This window comes from Coregonus lavaretus (assembly GCF_964263955.1).
Source record: "Coregonus lavaretus genome assembly, chromosome: 11".
Classification (NCBI taxonomy): domain Eukaryota; kingdom Metazoa; phylum Chordata; class Actinopteri; order Salmoniformes; family Salmonidae; genus Coregonus; species Coregonus lavaretus.
In genome coordinates, this window is record NC_139998.1 from 48,473,568 (window position 1) to 48,492,728 (window position 19,161).

General features: G+C 42.5%; 2 protein-coding genes across 2 annotated transcripts; one reads left to right on the forward strand and one right to left on the reverse strand.

Annotated features, from left to right (window-relative positions):
• Positions 1–1,521: 1,521 nt before the first annotated feature.
• Positions 1,522–8,157, reverse strand: LOC311137149 (syntaxin-6-like). Its single transcript, XM_084171501.1, has 8 exons — positions 7,988–8,157; positions 7,224–7,393; positions 6,945–7,048; positions 6,335–6,397; positions 5,899–6,027; positions 5,542–5,648; positions 4,998–5,092; positions 1,522–4,191 (listed from the first exon to the last, which is right to left on the reverse strand). The coding sequence occupies exons 1-8, from the start codon at positions 8,020–8,022 to the stop codon at positions 4,115–4,117; spliced, it is 780 nt and encodes a 259-aa protein (XP_084027627.1). The 5' UTR covers positions 8,023–8,157; the 3' UTR covers positions 1,522–4,114.
• Positions 8,158–11,344: 3,187 nt separating this feature from the next.
• LOC311136827 (immediate early response gene 5 protein-like) lies at positions 11,345–13,123 on the forward strand. The gene has a single exon (XM_084171115.1). The coding sequence runs from the start codon at positions 11,680–11,682 to the stop codon at positions 12,589–12,591; it is 912 nt and encodes a 303-aa protein (XP_084027241.1). The 5' UTR covers positions 11,345–11,679; the 3' UTR covers positions 12,592–13,123.
• The last annotated feature ends 6,038 nt before the right edge of the window (positions 13,124–19,161 follow it).

A 19,161-nucleotide genomic window follows, 5' to 3' on the forward strand; every position in this document is an offset into this window, starting at 1 on the left:
CTGCCCCATGCACCTGCGCCCCACCAAGTACACCACCAACCCCCTAGCCGGGTACTCCTGCACACACACAAACATGTACACACAGCCAGGCACCACAGGAGTCTACTGAGGGGAGGCCGGCTCATAATAATGGCTAGAACGGAGTATATGGAATGGCATCAAACACCTGGATCTATGCGTTTGATGTATTTGATATCATTCCACTTATTCCGCTCCAGCCATTACCACGAGCCCATCCTCCCCAATTAAGGTGCCACCAACCTCCTGTGCCAGGCACATATGAATGCATACGCACACACGGCAATTTCCCTCTTCTTTTATATGGAGATTTGCACATCATATCAGTGACTTCCAAACATCCCCTCATAGCAGTCTCTATCTCTTCCTGGATCCTAGGAAGCTCTTTGCCCTTAGTGGTACATGCTGCAATCTGGCGGTGTAAAAATCACACTGTCATTGCTATCAGACAATGTCAGGAGGACAAACTTACAGTGTCAGCGTTATGTTATACTTGTCTGGCTTCCTGTAAACCATTGTCTTTCCAGATACTGAGTGCTGTATTCAGGGGTAAGGGCTGTGTGTGAGTGGGGTACCCAGGTGTGGATGACTAATAATTTCCTCTCCGGACAAAGGAAAAACGTGGGAGGGAGGAGAAACATGAGAGGAGCGGGCCACCTGTCATGTGGCTTGGGTACAACCACTGCTCAGTGATGTTCAATAAGAAGTGCTTTGCTCCCTTCTGGCTGTCTGGATCAATAGATACGGTTTGAAACTGCCACCACCCGCCCAGCTGGCCCCACTGACATTAACCCTAGCTCCCCTTCTCCTCTTAGAACCATCCCAACATACAATGAGTGTACAAAACATTAGGAACACCTTCCTAATATTGAGTTGCACCCCGTTAAGCATGAAAACCCCAGCAGAGTTGCAGTTCTTGACACACTCAAACCGGTGCGCCTGGCACCTACTACCATATCCCGTTCAAAGGCACTTCAATCTTCTATCTTGCCCATTCACCCTCCGAATGGCACAAATACACAATCTACGTCTCAAGGCTTAAAAATCCGTCTTTAAACCGTCTCCTCCCCTTCATGTACACTGATTGAAGTGCATATAACAGGTGACATCAATAAGGGATCATAGCTTTCACCTGGATTCACTTGGTCAGCCTATGTCATGGAAAGAGCATGTTTTGTACACTCATTGTATATCCCAGGACAATTCCATGGAGCCAAATGGACGAGGCTCGTGATCAGGACAACTAGAACATCTAGAAATTAGGATTTGATTAATCAGGAAGAATCACAACCCTGAGCAGGAACAAGGTGCCCATAACCAATAACGCTGGGTCAGATAATTTATCATCCCTCTACATGGTTAGGAACAGAGAAGGGTATTCTGATCCTAGATCTGCGGCTAGTACCAGTTTCCATCAAGAGCTATAGACCCTTCTAAAAACACAAGAGAATCAGGCAAATTGAACACATCATTCATATGTTATTGAAATGAGCTGAAACATAGTGAATCTTCGCAGCATCCTGCTTGTCCATTTTATTTTCAGGACAGACGCACAGCCATAATAAGATGACATGAGGTCAAGGTTCAAGGGTAAAAAAGCATTTTCATACACTCCAGACACATGAATACACAACAAATAAGAGGAACACCAGAGATCTGTATATGATGACAAGATGCTTATGTCTCTGCCCTAAAAATGGCAGTCGTTGTCCCAAAAGCCTCCTCCTCTCTGGGAACTCTGTTTCATCCAAACAAACACTCATCATGACCTACATTGTAATGGACCGTACCCATTCTCCACAAACATTAGTATTATTTATTATTTAATCACATATACCAAATAGGTCTCATCCACCTATCACCAGTGACTTTGTTGTGCATTAAGTACAGTATTTAATACTACGGGTACTTTGTATCGTAACACAGCATCACAATTATTTGCAATGTTTACAAATTCCACAATTTTTTGGTGACTGACACACGTGATTTTGAGATGGTACATCATTGTCTGGGTCATTGTCATGCTTTCAAAATATCCATAATCTGAAATAAATGCCAATATTGTCAACCAAGTCACACCCTTCCTACCAGATATAACACTGCTAAAAATGTGTGGACGCTTAAAGAGAACATTTGAAAAATAAAAAGTAAACGACGAAAGAAATGATGTCAGTAAATGTTTTCTACCTCTAATGACATCATATACTGTAAATGCAATACTGTATTCCTATTACAGTAAACTTGTATTGACTAATCATAATGAAATAATAAATAAACAAATAAAAACAATTGACACACAATATTTTTTGAAAGATAGTGGAGTGTTTTCAGAACTCAGACTTGAGAATTGATCACTAGTGTCCGTTATATTTCATTTAGTAGTACCATCACTGTGCATCACATTACCCCTATCATTCTGGTGTATTGCATTATTTGCATTACGTGGATTGAGCTGGTACAACCTAAAGTACAGTCAATTAATGTATTACGTTCATATCAAGTTCTCAAATGAGTTGAGGCCTATTCAAATCAAACTCTGTTACCAGGTTTCCACCATAACAGTATCATAACAGTATCATTCTCCTTGAACTGTATAGGAACACACTGTGAAAGCAGATTCATTCAACCCTTGACTTATCCTGGAACTTCCCAGGTAGGGGCGAGGAACAGGGAAGCAAGATCAAAATGAACCGTTTCCAGCCCTAGCATAACATACAGTATCAGCCTACTACAGTATCATCAGACGACTATACAGTTCTCTGTTCTCAGTCTTATCGCAACTACCTGGGCCTTATTCATTTAGCACCAAACGGAAGAAAGCTGACTGAAATTAAACATTACTTTTCCGTAGCAAAATATTTTTCTACTGTGTGCCCTAATGAATACGACCCAGGCATGACTCAGTCATCCCGATTTCCCTCATCATTATTACAACAGGGTTCCTATAACACTGACAAACCTTAACACAAGTCAGGCCTCTCAATTAGCGTTTTTGTTTTTACACAACACTTTGGCATAAGGGCCTTCCACATTCCAAAACAAATGCATGCCGCTTAGTCGCTGAGATAAACAACCTTAGGTCTGTTGACATGCTGTCTTCAAGTATTTATGGAGTGCCTGGTGGCATCACAAACTGTTCATAAGCATGTCATGAAGTCTTTAGAAGGGCCCTCATGGTGAAATGTTGTCGGACTGAAAGATACCAAGCATATAGACATGTGGGCGAAGGACTTCTAGATCATACCACTTTACGTACAAGATAAGACTGCTCACATTAGAGACATAAATTCAAGCTTGAGCCCTGTTCCAGATACAAACCTCTATGGATTTGCTCCATTCTGTTCAGTACTGCAGGCAGTTACTTGATTTTGCAGGTGAGTGTTAAACACCTGTTGATTGTGTATAAGCCAATACCCCAAAAATACATACAGTACAAAATGAAAGAACATAGATTAAGAAAAAAAAGAAAAAACATTAAGTTGATCCATTTTAGTGTGGTTAGCGATATGTATACCTGCTTAGCAATATATATAATTTTCCTTGTTAGGGAACTCCAGTGTTGTGTTTCAACTATGATTATATATACAGTTTAATATATCCATATAAACTTGTTATGCCGTCAGTGCATTAGGTAGCCGTAGGGGTTTTTCCAGTGAGAAATGATAGACAACACCCTTTAAATAAAAACACTAACGATTAGATTAGCGGAGTGGAGTCTTCTTCATACATTATTTTCTGAATATTAACACTTAAATGTCACAAGGAGTATGCAACGACCCTGGTTACAACCTGGTTTACCTCAAACGGGTTTCTGGAAAATATTTTGAGGCCTAGTATTCACATAGGGCCAAATCCTACATTGAGATGCCAAGGAAGGTTTAAGTTGAGTGATAGAATAATGATTGAGAACGTTGCTTGAGAGGAAACTGCAGCAGCCAAAGAAGCGTCGCTGTATATTCAGCAGTATGTAGTAAAAAGAGGGTCAGGGGTAAGATAGGAAAATGGCTATGTCAATGGAAACCTTGATGTTTTCCCAAGCACCTTATGGTCAAACGGAGACGGGAGTGTTGTGGTGGTGGACGGTCCGGTCCGGTCATCATAGGATCAAGAAGAGTATGATGACAACAAGCAGAATGGCCAGTAGAATGCCAATAGCACACCACTGTCGGCGGTCTGCAAGAGAAGGGAGAGAGAGAGAGAGAGAGAGAGAGAGAGGAAGGTAAACTGTAACAAACAACGGGAGGAGCAATTTATCTTTTTTTTTTTTTTATGTAAAATAATAATAAGACAATTATTTCAGACATATTAAGGCATGAAAGGTCCAAATAAATAAAATTACAAGGAATTCATGTTCTATGAAGGCTACCATGTCTTTCAACCTGAAACAATCATCTTTTAAAGTTGCAATTTGAGTGGCATGTTGCAAAGAAAACTTGATATAATACAATATAGTACAAATATAAAACCCTAAGCACATTGTCTAGGGGCCGGGGGAAAGTACCGGCAGGCACATTGTATAGGGGATGGGGGGGAAAGTCCCGACAGGATATCCGGACAAAAAAGGACCAGATTTCATTTGACTCCCTGTCTCCTGAGTTCTTCCTGTTGAAAGCTTCCTGAGGGTGTTTCCTTATAAGGAGGTGCCACCATTTGTTGGGGTGTGGGGGGTACTTTTCCTTCCTCTCCAGCTGTGACCCGTTATGACTCCAGGTCGTCTGGCACAGACGTTCCCTTCAAAAGGAAGCCTCCACTCTCAAGTAAAGCATATATCATCTTTAATGACCATCCATACATCAGTGACCTGGGCATATTAAAGAACATCAAAAGACATCGACAATAATACCTTACTGCTACCTCAGTAACCTCTGTAAGTTGCAGACTTTGATAATTTGAGGTAGTGGAGATGGCTTCTGAACTTTGAAGTGTATTCTTCCCCAAGGTAGAAAGGTGGTGAATAAAGAGCCTGTTGTATTACTCACCGGTGGTCATGTTGGAGACCTTGGCCAGCTTCTTCATGACGTTGTCTAGTCTGGAGTGGGTACCTTCCATCTCATTGGAGAAGTCATCCAGCATCCTGCAAGAGAGAAGAGACGCTGCATTCTAGATACCAGGAAAGATATATACCTGTATCCACAAAGCGTCTCAGAGTTGGAGTGCTGATCTAGGATCAGGTCGCCCCTCTGCATATAATATTATTCATTATAATCTAAAAGTCAAAACTGATCATAAAGCTGGAATCCTTAGTGGTGAAACTGCCACATCCGTTTGCGATATTAGTTACTGCAAATGACAAACACTGTTTTTTCCCATGTTGCGCAATGCTCCTCACCCATGCTTCGTCAATAAAACAAAAACAAAACAATGGCAGTGGGGCGGACAGTGACGCCGTTTCCCCTACTGCGGATTCCATCTTTAAAATCAGCACTCCTAGTTGGAGACGCTTGATACATACAGCACCTGATTATCTGTGCAGACCTGAAACCCTAGTAATTATGTTATTGATGAATGTTGCTGTGGACGTACACTGTCTGTTCGTCCAGCTCCATACCAATCCTCTCAGACATGTTCTTCAGCACTCCGATGGTCCCAGACACCAGCTCCAGCTGCTCATCCTGCTGCTCTGCCATGAGCTGACACACACACACGCAAACACACACACGCACGCAAACACACGCACACAAACACACACACACACAGGTCAATGCCGATTACTTATGTCACCGTATTCATTTCACACAAAGCAACTGATGAGGAAAAATATAAATAAAATGATTCCTTTGCCAAAACAATGTAAAATCCAGCACATAGTAAGTACAGAAATCAGCAATAGTCGATCTCAAGCTCATAAGAATGAGTGAGACACATTTCTATTAACTATACCTGCTGCTGGGTTTGCTGCTCATCAATGAACAAGGAGTTGGCCGTCCGTAGCTCTTGGTCCAGACGGGTGTATTTGTCAGGTCCTGGTTGCCAGATTGGGCCTTGAGACCCACTGTCCCCTAACAGAGCCTGGTGGAGAAGTGGAGTAGAAATTATTACATATGAGATCTGCTGAAGTATGGTCGCTGCAATGGTGAGGAGGAGTCAATGGTGAGGAGGAGTCTTCTTTGCAAGGATCCAGCCAATACGAATAGCTCTTATTCTCTGACCAATGCTAATTGAGGATGTTTGCAGTGTCAACGATCCGGCAAAGCAGTACGCAACCTGCTGCTTTAAAATTTGCTACACATTTGAGAAGTGCATTGCGTCATACTGCACCATTACATGCAAATAGTTCATTAAGATCTTAGTCCAATAGTTATACAGAGCTACACACCTGTCTGTTTTTCTTGTCTGACATGGCTAAGGCCGTTGGACTGGACATGTGGTCTTTCATTTCCTGAAATAGAAAACAGCAAAACACAGCAGTGAAATTAATACAGATGGCGAGTGGCATCGCAGTGCTAGTTGTGCCACTAGAGATCCTGGTTCGAATCCAGGCTCTGTCGTAGCCGGCCGCGACCCATGGGGCGGCGCACAATTGGCCCAGCGTCGTCCAGGGTAGGGGAGGGAATGGCCGGCAGGGATGTAGCTCAGTTGGTAGAGCCTGCTGTTTGCAACGCCAGGGATGTGGGTTCGATTCCGACGGGGGGCCAGTATGAAAAAAATAAAATAATGTATGCACTCACTAACTGTAAGTCGCTCTGGATAAGAGTGTCTACTAAAATGTAAATGTAATAATAAAGGTATACACTATGCGTTGGCCATTGGCTGATAATGGCTATTATAAAACACAACACCTCTAATTAGGGGTCCTAGCACAGAAGGTGCAGGAACCCTATTATTTTTGTTAGTGTTACTGCTGCTTGCGGTCATATTTTTGTGTGATGGTTACTACAAGTTCAACCGGATTCCATTCAAGCCTGTGTGCCTCGGGCCTGACTCACCTTAACAGTTTGTCTAGTGCTTGTGATGAAGCCTTTCCGTTTGGTTAGCTCCACTGCGTCCAGATTGAACTTCTTAGGGTTTGATTCAACAATACTTGCATTCACTGTTAAGGAATAGCCTATTCAACACTAACATGCACCAAAGACATGACAATCAAGTGGAGTAGAAAAAATATTTTATTCTCTATGAAGACTGAAATCAACTACAATTGGAGGAAGTACTGTATTTGTTTTGATAAACCAAGTTAAACTAATGGTCATTTTATGTTGGAAGGATATTGATGGTCTCATCGAGATCCTCCAGGTCCCATTCGATGGACCGCAGACTGTTTCTCAACTCATTGGTGGTCCAGTCCACCTCCTCCTTGGAAGTACCACTGGGATCCTGTAGCAGCTCGCTCCATCTCTGGTACAGCCCTTGGGCAGTGTTCACTGCCTTCTGGACCTCACTGGAGATTAAGAGAGTCAATAATAAAGTACATATATCTAGCTATCTATCTAGTTATAGCACATATAAATGCAATACTGTGTATAACAAAGAGGTAGCCGGCAAGACATAACGTTACAGTCACAGTGGCATATTAACATAACCACACATACAATATCATTAATACGTCAACTGATATAGCTAGTCACAAACTGTAAAGAAGAATCTTTGCCATAGCTGTCTGTCTTTTAAAAAATCATACATTAGCTAACAAATTAAACGTTGTAAAGAAACCCAAGACTGCGACAGCGAGCTACCCGTTTGCTAAACATGCTAGCTATAGCTACAATGTTAGCTGTATATCCAACCCGTTAAGACAAACGCCATAAAAACACAAAATTCTATCATATGCCTCTCATCATTGTGACAATCAGCTGTCAATCACGAATGCAATTTGCTAGACGGATAGCTTCAACAAATCCCCTTTGTTCCAAACTAGTTAGCTAGCTACCGTTAGCCATCCTTGCTAAAGCCAGGCTTGATGGCAAACAAGATAGCTAGCTAGCTAACATTACACGGTTGAAGCTGGCAGGCTGATTAAGCCTTAGCTACTTACCATTTGACGACGAAAAACGGATCTTCCATAGACATGTTGCTCAATAATTTACTGCAATACTAATGTTTCAAATTCGTACCCCTTCGAGAGGCATGCATGACCTGTTGATTGTCTTACAACAACAAAACAAGAGGTTCTGTTTACATGCGAGCATCCAACAGCGAGTGCTTCAAAACTTCCATGACTCCACGAAATTGCTTCCGGTTCGAAGGTTAGTGTATTATTTGGTGACTGGCATCTGAACTATTTAATATGTAATGTGAACGTTAACCAGAAGTATTTATCTTTAAACCGACCTATCTAATCATTCGTCGTAGGTCTAGATAAGAAACAACCTTCAACAGGTAGCGGGGCCATCAACCGGAGGGTCGCTGGTTCGTATCCCAGGTAATGGGATAATCTGGTGGGGCACTGGTAACTGAAGGGATCTATACAGAACAAAAATATAAACGCAACATGTAAAGTGTTGGTCCCATGTTTCATGAGCTGAAATAAAAGTTCCCAGAAATGTTCCATACACACAAAAAGCTTATTTCTCTCAAATTTTGAGGACAAATTTGTTGACATACCTGTTAGTGAGCATTTATCCTGCGGACAATAAAAGGCCACTGTAAAATGTGCCGTTTTGTCACACAACACAATACCACAGATGTCTCAAGTTTTGAGGGAGTGTGCAATTGGCATGCTGACTGCAGGAGTGTCCACCAGAGCTGTTGCCAGCCCAGGACCACGCCAGCCCAGGACCTCCCCATCTGGTGCTGAGGAGTATTTCTGTCTGTAATAAAGCCCTTTTGTGGGGGTTTTATTTGCAGATGGGGGTTGGGTGGGGTACAGTGGTGTCAGTTCAGCTAAACCTAGGGTATGGCAAAGTGGGGTGTGTAGAAATACACCCACCAGTTGAAGCTCATTTACTGTACTTCTACACAATTTAAAAAAACTCTAAAATATCAGTTGGAGAACAGCAAAAACAAACAAAAGTCACCTTGTCCAAGAGAGATTTACATGGTCATCAAAATGTCACACCACGGTAAGCCTACACGAAACACAGCCCTAATTTTAAGTGTTTCTAAAATCCCCTATGGGAAAAATTAATGCTGGAAAAACTATTGGAACCATTTCCCTGTTTGACAGCTAGGTTTTATGGGTATTATGACACCTCCACTGTGGGGCGCTATAGGAACCCAGGTTATAGTCAACATCTTGGGAATGGGTGCATCTCAATTATTTTCTTGATTCCTCCTATCCTCTCTCCTCATCTCCTTGTTAAAATGTATTGGAGGAGGTCTCAGATTCCTCTCAGAACTTCTACAAGAAAACAATTTGAAAAGAAGGTGATATTTAGATTCACCCCTCATTTACTAACATCATTTGTTTTCTGATTGGCTCAAGGCTGAAAGGAATCACTGCAGACAAATCCTACATGTTGATTTGGGGAGGTTGGTCACTGCTCTACAAGCCAGTATGGTGGTCCCCCAAACACACCATGGGGACCGCAGGAAATGGTTAGTCTCCCGAGTGGCGCAGTGGTCTAAGGCACTGCATCACAGTGCTAGCTGTGCCACTAGAGATCCTGGTTCGAATCCAGGCTCTGTTGTAGCTGGCCGAGACCGGGAGACCCATGGGGCGGCGCACAATTGGCCCAGCGTTGTCCAGGGTAGGGGAGGGAATGGCCGGCAGGGATGTAGCTCAGTTGGTAGAGCATGGCGTTTGCAAAGCCAGGGTTGTGGGTTCGTTTCCCACGGGGGGCCAGTATGAAAAAAATAATGTATGCACTAACTGTAAGTCGCTCTGGATAAGAGCGTCTGCTAAATGACTAAAATGTAAATGGTTTGCCACTGACTGTTTTTTTACCTTTAACCCCTACAACTGCTCCAGCCACACCTGTGTGGTTACTGATTGGATACACTTTGTTAAGGGATGTGTTTGACTGAGAGCATTAATTTAGCTCATTCTGTGTCTTTGAGATCGACTACTGTAGTTTGCGACTCCAGACTAACTGATCTACAAATCACCTTGCATCCTAAATCATTGATTGCATTCCCTATCCACCTACAGTAGGTGTTTCCCCCCCTTACATAGTAAACTCACCTCTTCCACCACCAATGTGTAGCACCCACTTGGGTGATGCACAGAAACCATTTGTTTGGCCAGAACACTCACCACACATCAGCTATCATGGTGCAGAGGTGAGGAGTGATATATGCCAATTGGGAATCAGGGGGATGATTAGGTGGCCATGATTGAAAGGGGCCAGGTTGGAAATGTGGCTCATTATCATTTGAGGATCAATCAGTTTACTGACGGCAGAAGTCGATCTCAAACTCGAGCACAGCCTGAATGGGGGCCTTTGTGTTCAATATTTGGAATAAATTAAAAAGCATTAATGCAAATAAACAATCCTTAATCAATTAAATAATTATTCCACATGCCAAAATGGGGAAATCCTCCTTTAAAGAAGCCCAGGGGCATGCTTTTTTTTTAAACACAAACATCATGCAAATGATGACCCACACTATGGTCTGCACAGTGACTTGACAAATCACCACATTTTTACTGCGCTATAGGCTCAAGAGGCACTTATTTTTTTCATTCCATTCCGATTAGAGTGCATTTCAACACACCCCTCATCCCGCATACCTAACAGTCTCCTGAAACAAAACACCCCTACCCCTCCCCCTTCTAACGGTTCCATTCTATAGCATTAAGCCAGTGCCAAGACACAGCACAAAAGCATCATGTGACCTGGCTGAAAACAGTCAAAGCATTACATCAGCCCAGGAAGTCAGCCATCAAAATAAAATATATGTACTCTAAAGGGGACACAGGCATTACACCAGAAAACAACTGTGTGGATTAGTGTTGTTGTTCTAGCTAAAAGACTCAACTAACATTTTGGAGAGATTGCAGTGAGGGGAAATCTAAACTTATTTCTGGTGTTAAAAGAATGATAACTGGAAACATTTAGGACTATTGTAAAATAGCCTATATTAATTGATAGCATTTATTTTTCTAAAATGTAATTATACAATAAACGCATTCTTATTGTGAAATGTACATTAGTAGCCTACAGTATAATAAGCTATAGCCTATCTTGGATGTTAGATTTTATTATATGCACTTATTTTTTTTAGATAGCAATTCCCACCAGGGGTTTAAACATGTGTTTACGTCTTTAAATCACTCTCCCACTTGTGTATTCAAATTTGATTTCTCTCTTTAGCGCACGCCCATTGGACCATATGAATTTGGCGGGGCGGAATTAGTAGCGATTGTAAAAACGACATGTGTTTTCATTGGCTGACGTGGTTATTACGTTAGGGTATAAAGGAGTGTTAAACTAGAACCAATCCCATTCATCTCAATGTTCAGCTGGTGACTAGGGCGAAGGGTGTAAGAAGTTAACGCAACCCTTAATTTCTTAGACCATGCACTGATTTGCTTCTGCACATGGAAACGATGAAGCACATCTTGCGTTTATTAAATGTCTGTTTCTAAAACAAACAAGCAGTTACGTCACTGTTGAGAATTAAGTGCCATTTGGAAGCGAATAGCCCACAGTCAGTCGCTACATTATAGGTCAAGCAACTCCACCGTGGATTTGAGGATTAGGCTACTTTTAACCATTTGTGTTTCCACGAGGACTGAAACACAAGAGACGGGGTGCTTTTGCTTATCAACCTCAGTTTTTAATCATGGAGTATAAAGTTGAGGCGCATCGGATTATGAGTATTTCACTGGGGAAGATTTACAACTCCAGAGTTCAACGTGGTGGTATAAAACTACACAAAAATCTACTGGTCTCCCTCGTTCTACGGAGTGCCCGGCAAGTATACCTTCGTGACTACTACGGCGGGATATGCCTGAGCGCTCAGCAAGCAAGAGAGTGGTGTGAGGGAGAGTACATGGACTCAGAACAAGACAAATTGGTCCCCGGTTCGACAGAGAGCCTGCCTGAATCAGACGGGCAAAGCGAAGTGGCGGTGGACAAGGGAGAGCCCATCAATGTGGTCGAATCCCCCGCGTCACTGGACGTTGAGTCTCAAGCGAGTGGCGAGCAAGAACACGCCGAAAATGTAATTTTGGATTCAGGATGCAGCGACCTGAAAACAACGGAAGAGAGCCCGGAGGCTAGTGCTACATGTGAGGTCTCCAACGTTGTTACTACTATCTCATCCAACTGTATTAGTGATCCCTCTCCGAGTAATCCAAAAGAGGCCACAGAGACGCCGACCGACTGCCAGACGGACGACAGTGAATCAGTGGCGGAAAATTCGCACAAGCCCAAAGTGCCCCGGGCGTACACTAACAGGAAACGGAGTGCCGACGACTCTGAACTCAAAGACCCCCTGCCGAAAAGAACGAAAGTCATATCCCCACTTCTAATTTCTAAAAACGACGAAAATAAAGGGGAAACCGAAGAAATGGACACTAGCAACGTATCGAGTTTGATAACAATATTCGGTTCCAGTTTTTCTGGACTCTTGAGTAGTGAAGACGGAGCGCAGCCCGATTCCGAGGTAGAGGACAGTGACTCAGGGCAAATCTGTTGTGATCAAATGCTCAAAAACCTCAACCCTTGGAGTACTGCAATTGTCGCTTTTTGAACTTTGAAACTGTGGTTTTGACGCTTGGGGATATGAATAAAGCTGGAACATAAAGCAAAGTTCCATCAAAACTATCCTCACATACACGTGGTGGACTGAGCACCTTGTAAAATTGGAATTCCCCAAACATCATAATGAAAGTAGGCCTACTGTAGTAGTTATTTACATGGAACATCTCTTGAAAGAATGTGCGAGAGGTACATTCGGAAGTGATAGTCAATACTTTGAAACGTGCTTCTACACAAGTCGTCTACATTGTACCAAAAGCTTTAAGTATAAATTGGTGAAATATAATTTTTTAACGAGGGTAACGTTAATATGGGACTGAATGTGACTCAATGCTAACGCTATCTGTTGATATGAATTTGCTGGTCACTACAGTGTCTTTGTTTTATAAAGACTTGTACATTTGTAATATTGTGACTGTAAATACTGTTTTCCCATGTCCTACTCAATCTATGTATTTTGGTATCTGCCATGGATTATGATAATTGCGTGATGCTCACGTATTAAAACATTGTCTAACAATTCACTTTTCTGTGCTCTTTTTTTCATGGGGGTTGGTTTGCACATAATGCAGCGAGTGTTGCGACACGGATAGTGTAATGTGTGACCTAGTAGGGGTGGGTTGGCCAAAAAAAAATTGCTTTACATTTTACACACGCTCTTCTCCAGAGCGACTTACAGTTAGTGAATGCATACATTTTTCATACTGGCCCCCCGTGGGAATCGAACCCACAACCCAACGCCATGCTCTACCAACTGAGCTACACGGGGATAAAATCAAATTGTGAGCTGAAAGGGGGATGTAGGACACCATTTGAACAGTAGCCAACTTCACAATATTGCATTTACAGTACTTATGATACATTATCATATGCAGGTGTATTGTGTGAACCTTCAAGTTATAAAAACAATTTCCAGTCATTTTACCTTGCATTGCCATTAAATATATTTTATTTCTCAAAGGGAATGCAACATGTAGCCCCTGGTTAAATAAGCCCAACATCAGTCAATTTAAGCTTACAGCTTTTAGAAGCTCTTGCTCCATTGTGCCCATTCTCACAGCAATTCTAGTGGTGTTGCTAGAGACAAGTGAATGTTTTGACCTTGATAGAGCAGCTGTTGCTTAGCATCATAATAATAATATGCCATTTAGCAGACGCTTTTATCCAAAGCGACTTACAGTCATGCGTGCATACATTAGGGCGGCAGGTAGCTTAGTGGTTAAGAGCGTTGTGCCAGTAACCGAAAGGTCGCTGGTTCTAATCCCCGAGCCGACTAGGTGAAAAATCTGTCGATGTGCCCTTGAGCAAGGCACTTAACCCTAATTGCTCCTGTAAGTCGCTCTGGATAAGAGCGTCTGCTAAATGACAAAAATGTAAAAAAAAATGTAATACATTTTTTTTGTGTATGGGTGGTCCCGGGGATCGAACCCACTACCTTGGCGTTACAAGCGCCGTGCTCTACCAGCTGAGCTACAGAGGACCACATTGAGCTACAGAGGACCATGTGGATGTGTACAGAAGACCCTATGTTGGTGACATAACCAGCACTGTTCCTCTAGTCTGGTCTGATCATTTTGCAACATCTCAACATACATCGCTTTTATAGCTCAGCGGGGAGGGCCAACCTATTTCAAATCAAAAAAATTTTGTCACATGCGCCGAATACAACCGGTGTAGACCTTACAGTGAAATGCTTAATTACAAGCCCTTAACCTGGCCCAGATAGTCGGCCATCAAACCCGTTTTTTACTCTACGCTGTAAACCATTTACATTGTGCCCACAGGCATGTCTGCTATGCAGTGTCACGTTTCTGCTCTAGCCTCTGCTGTGTTAAAGCTAATCCTGGCTTGTGTAGGTCAACTAATAGCTGTTTAACCTAAAGTACATGTGGCCAGGAATCAATTGTAGTGTTACCTAAACTATTATTTTACCAACTTGAACCATCTAAACCACGCCACTGGTTGTTTAACTTGAACACTTAATTTTACACTTCAATGTCAGTGAGGTGACTAGCTCAAATTCTTTCCACAGGGAAGCCCAGAGGTCAACTCAACAAACCTACAGGAGAACTGTTTACATAAACTCACTACAGTACTGTACACTTGGGGGCGTGACCATAGACTCAGTCTAAAATTAATGTGCAACATGGTGGGTATTATAGGATAAAACCCTTATAGCCCTGCAACATCTCAATGAATACGAAATGGTACTATTAAGGAACAGGGTGCATGCATGTTATGGATATACAAACATATTTCAAATAAAAATCTATTCGTCACACACAGTTTACAGCAGGTATAAAAGGTGCAGCGAAGTGCTTATGTGCTAGCTCCCTCAACAATGCAGTACATTTATCAATAATAATATTGTTATATTTCCAACACCAAATTTATCCAATGCAGCATGGGCTTAAGTGTCCTGCATGGCCACATTCTTTCACATGGAAACTGGGAATTAATAGCCGGTGCTCCCTGGAGATCCATCAGAAGGATCCCGGCTAGGCAGGCTAACACGGGGCGGTCCCAGGACAGGGGCTCTTACCAGTCAGCTGACCACGCATGCAGCAGAACACAAACAGAGAGAGAGAAAGGGAGGAGGAGAGCAGTGTACTTGAATCCTGGTTCTCTGGGATGTGCAGGGTTTTGTTCCAGCCCATTGCTGCTGTACCACACCGGACTCAACAAATCATCAAGTCCTTGATCAGTTGAATCATGTGTCTTATTAGTGCTGGGCTGGAACAAAAGCTTGCACTCCCTGTGGATCCACAGGGCAAGGCTTGAAGAACACTGGAATGAAGATTATTTCATAAATGTGTAGTTTATTTGCCACAGGCATACATTGGCTTGATTACATTGGCTTAATAAGATGGTAGGAATATGAAAAGGGTTAGGTACAGTATTATAATTTGCATCACCTTTTTCTCAGGAAAAGTAGTGCAAGTGTTTGCATGCGTGAAAGCGAGACGGAAAGATCGAGTAGGCATGAAGGATCTCTAAAGGTGTGGGAATGGTTTTCTTTTCTGTTTATGTTTCATGACTAATCTGCATGTGATGTGATTACTAAGCACTCATCCTCTCTCCACTCCCTGTATTGGGACAGACAGAGGAATGGCTGCATACATGTGAGTACATGCCTGGCTCCTTCCAAGCTAAACGCATGCAGCTGTCCGACCCATCACCCTCTTAAACTCGTTGGCCCCACTTCCAGAATTCCAGATTCCTGGAAAAAGACAGAGGGAGTGAAAGGGAGAGAGAAGAGAGAAGTGAGTTGCGAAGCACTTTCCTGCTGAGCAAGTGTGTGTGTGTGTGAGAGAGAGAGATTGTAATGTACAGGCTAAACTTGAGGAATTTAAGGGAAATGTTGGTTTGATTAAAATTATTTATTGAGAGACTGAGCTGAGGCCACAGTAGGCCTGGTGTCAACAAGCAGGATCTGCGACCAAGCTTTTAGTGTGTGGGGGAGGGCTGGTGAAAAAGGGCCACACAAACTTTACCCTGGTCCTTCTACATTCTTACAATGAGAATAGCCTACATATTATTTAGGAACATATTTGGTACTGTAATAGCTACCTCCTTTTACAAAGGCTTTGTACCAGAAATACACGTATAAAATCAAAGTTTACTGGTCGCGTAGACACATTTGTAGGCGTTATAGCAGGTGCAGCGAAATGCTCATGTTACTAGCTTCAACAGTGCAGTAGAATGTCTCGCAAATACAATACAAATGCACAAATAATAAAACATTTGAACCTGACTGCAAAGTAACCAAATATCTGCAGGCTAAAACATAGAGTAGATAAGGAATACCATAAGAAGATCGATGGGTTTTGACCAAGGTGTTTTGACCCCTGACATGTTGGGTTAGAGGTCACAGTCCCTCTGTGTCTTCTTCTCTCTAGTTAATCTGAAACCTCTCCAGAGCAGCAGCCAAACAGCCAATCACCAGCCCTGAAACATGTCCAGGCAAGTTCTGCTACAATAACCCCTTTGTCACCAGGAAATGAGGAAAGCCAACAAACTCCAGAGTCTAGATTCTCTCAGCAAGATGAATATCTCTTCTTAACAAAGCCAAAATACAAAAGGCCAAAAATCCATTTATCAAACTGCCTGTGTGTCTATTTCAACCTTAATGGTTATTTGCTAATAACTATATTTCCTTGTTTACTAGGTTCGCTGTTTTCACTGTGTTTGACAAACAAAAAGCTAATCTGATACTCATGCATCTTGTTCCAACACACACCCCTGAGATTGACACACACACACACACACACACACACACACACACACACACACACACACACACACACACACACACACACACAGACAGACAGACAGAAGGAGGAATCCCTCTTATTTTCAAAGCTCAAAGGTGTCATTGTCCAATCAAATCAGTGCTGTGTGTGCTGGAATGGGCAAAACCCTATCAAAGCTCTCCAAAACACAACCAACACAGCATTCTGAGAATATTCTCCCACAAGCTGCAGAGTTCTAGAAATACCAGCGATAAACCAGTTACTTAATATAATAATAATATAATAAAATATTAAATATAAATCAATTAAATAAATAAATACAATCACACTCTTATCTCTCTGCTTACAGAGAGTATGTTAATGATCTCACATTTCTTACCAACACAATCTCTGAGATTTTTACTAGGCGTTAAAAGTCAAACAGTAAAAGTCAGACTAAAGCTGGCAGGTATACAATACAGCCATTCATCCACCCCCTTGGGCCATCACAGAGAAAACTCTGCCGTTCCTCCTTTTGTTATAAAAGAAGAGAAAGAGCCTCCTCAATTTGGCCCCTCCATTCATGGCTATGTGACCCCCATTAGAGGCCAGACAAACTGAGGTCTTTGTTTATCTTGGGAACTGGTGGAGGAGAGGGTATGGGAGGGGGGCGTCAGGGTGGGGTAAAAATGGGATTGGTGACGGGGGAGGGGTATCCTGGGAAAAATGCCAGTGTGGGATCAGTGTCAGGGTTGGGCTTCCTGAATCGGCGGCGGTAAGAGGGAGAGAGAGTGGAAAGAAGAGAGAGGGGTGGTGGGAGGGGTGTTGGTTGGCTGGCAGGCTGCCGGGTGAAAGCTGATAGCTCCCAACAAGACAGGATGTCCTCACGAATAGATACAACCAAATATACGTGTGTGTTGTTGATATATAAATACATACAGTATTTATACACACAGAAATCGATGCCACAAACACCCATATGGTGTGAAGAAAGCCAAGGCGAACAGTTCCTCATGAACGAAAACACACAAACACACTCCAAACCTGTCTAACCCCCATGAAAAGCCCATGAAACGCATTCATTCATGGCCAGCCCTAAGTACAGTGTGTTGGCTGCATGTTCTGTTCTGTCTACAGCGGTCTCAGGGGAGGAGGTTAGCATCTCAGATTTCCTGTTAAAGAGGAACTCCTCGAGTCCGTGTCTGGCCCCGCTTTCTCCTCAAGCTCCGACTTGTTCAGAGACGGACGGAAAGAAAGAAAGAAAGAGAAAGAGAGAAAGGGAACGGAGAGAGCATGGTGAAGGACATGACAGATGGGGACAAACGAGAGACCCTACATTTTCTTTTTTGGGGGGTGGGAGTGTGGATATGTGGGCTGTCAGGATAAGCAGATCTGTCCACATGGAGGTGTAGCAACAACTGGCAGGTCTGACAGACCCGGCCCTCGGCATTCCCAGACTGGGTTCACAGAGTTTGCCCCTCAAATAGAAACAACAACTGTTTGTCTTTGTTTGGACACACATTTTGCTCCCTAATTGACTTAACCAATGGCAATAGCACAGAGAACAACCTTGTGTTTCCAAACATAAATTTAGCTAAAGAAAGTGCAGCATCACTTAAAGTTTATGAGCCGTGATAAGATATACATCAATATAAACACTCAAACAGACAGACAGACAGATATCACAAGCCTACAATTTTTGGGTGGTTGAAAGGTTAGGTAAAAAAAAAAAGAGTTTTATGGTCACATACACCAAATAGGTGCAGTGAAATGTGTTGTTTTACAGGGTCAGCCATAATAGTACAGCGCCCCTGGAGCAAATTGGGGTTAAGTCCCTTGCTCAAGAGCACTTTGACAGATTTTTCACCTTGTTTGCTTGGATATTCGAACCAACATATTTTTTTTACTGGCCCAATGCTCTAACCACTAAGCTACCTGCTGCCACAGTAGTAGAACGTTTGCCTTGTGGCTACGTTGGACCTGGCTTTGGACCTGGCTTTGGATGCCAGATGCTAGTGGTGAAAGTGGAGGACCATCTAAGACCACAGAACTGGAGTGATATTCTATTTCTATGACTGGGACAATCCCTCTCCATGAATCTCCACCTTTCTGGATCGATTTATACTCATTATTTACTTATTCATTTACTTAATATTTATTTTTGGTCCCTGGATAGTTATTACTTATTTGAGTCATTATTTATTTGGTAAATAAAATATTCCCAGACAGAAAATAAAGATTGCCCGTTCATCAAACCTCCATGACTAAAATACTTATCAGTTTCACATTGGAAGAACAGTGATTGTTGATATAAGAATGTCTTTATGTAT

Bases quoted from the DNA above. Each gene is read 5' to 3' on its own strand.
- LOC311137149 (XM_084171501.1), bottom strand. From the start codon at position 8,022: ATGTCTATGGAAGATCCGTTTTTCGTCGTCAAATG. The intron at 6,398-6,944 runs GTGAGTCAGGCC...TTTCTATTTCAG, and splicing joins GCACTAGACAAACTGTTAAG to GAAATGAAAGACCACATGTC. The intron at 4,192-4,997 runs GTGAGTAATACA...CTTCTCTTGCAG, and splicing joins GGTCTCCAACATGACCACCG to ACCGCCGACAGTGGTGTGCT.
- LOC311136827 (XM_084171115.1), top strand. From the start codon at position 11,680: ATGGAGTATAAAGTTGAGGCGCATCGGATTATGAGTATTTCACTGGGG.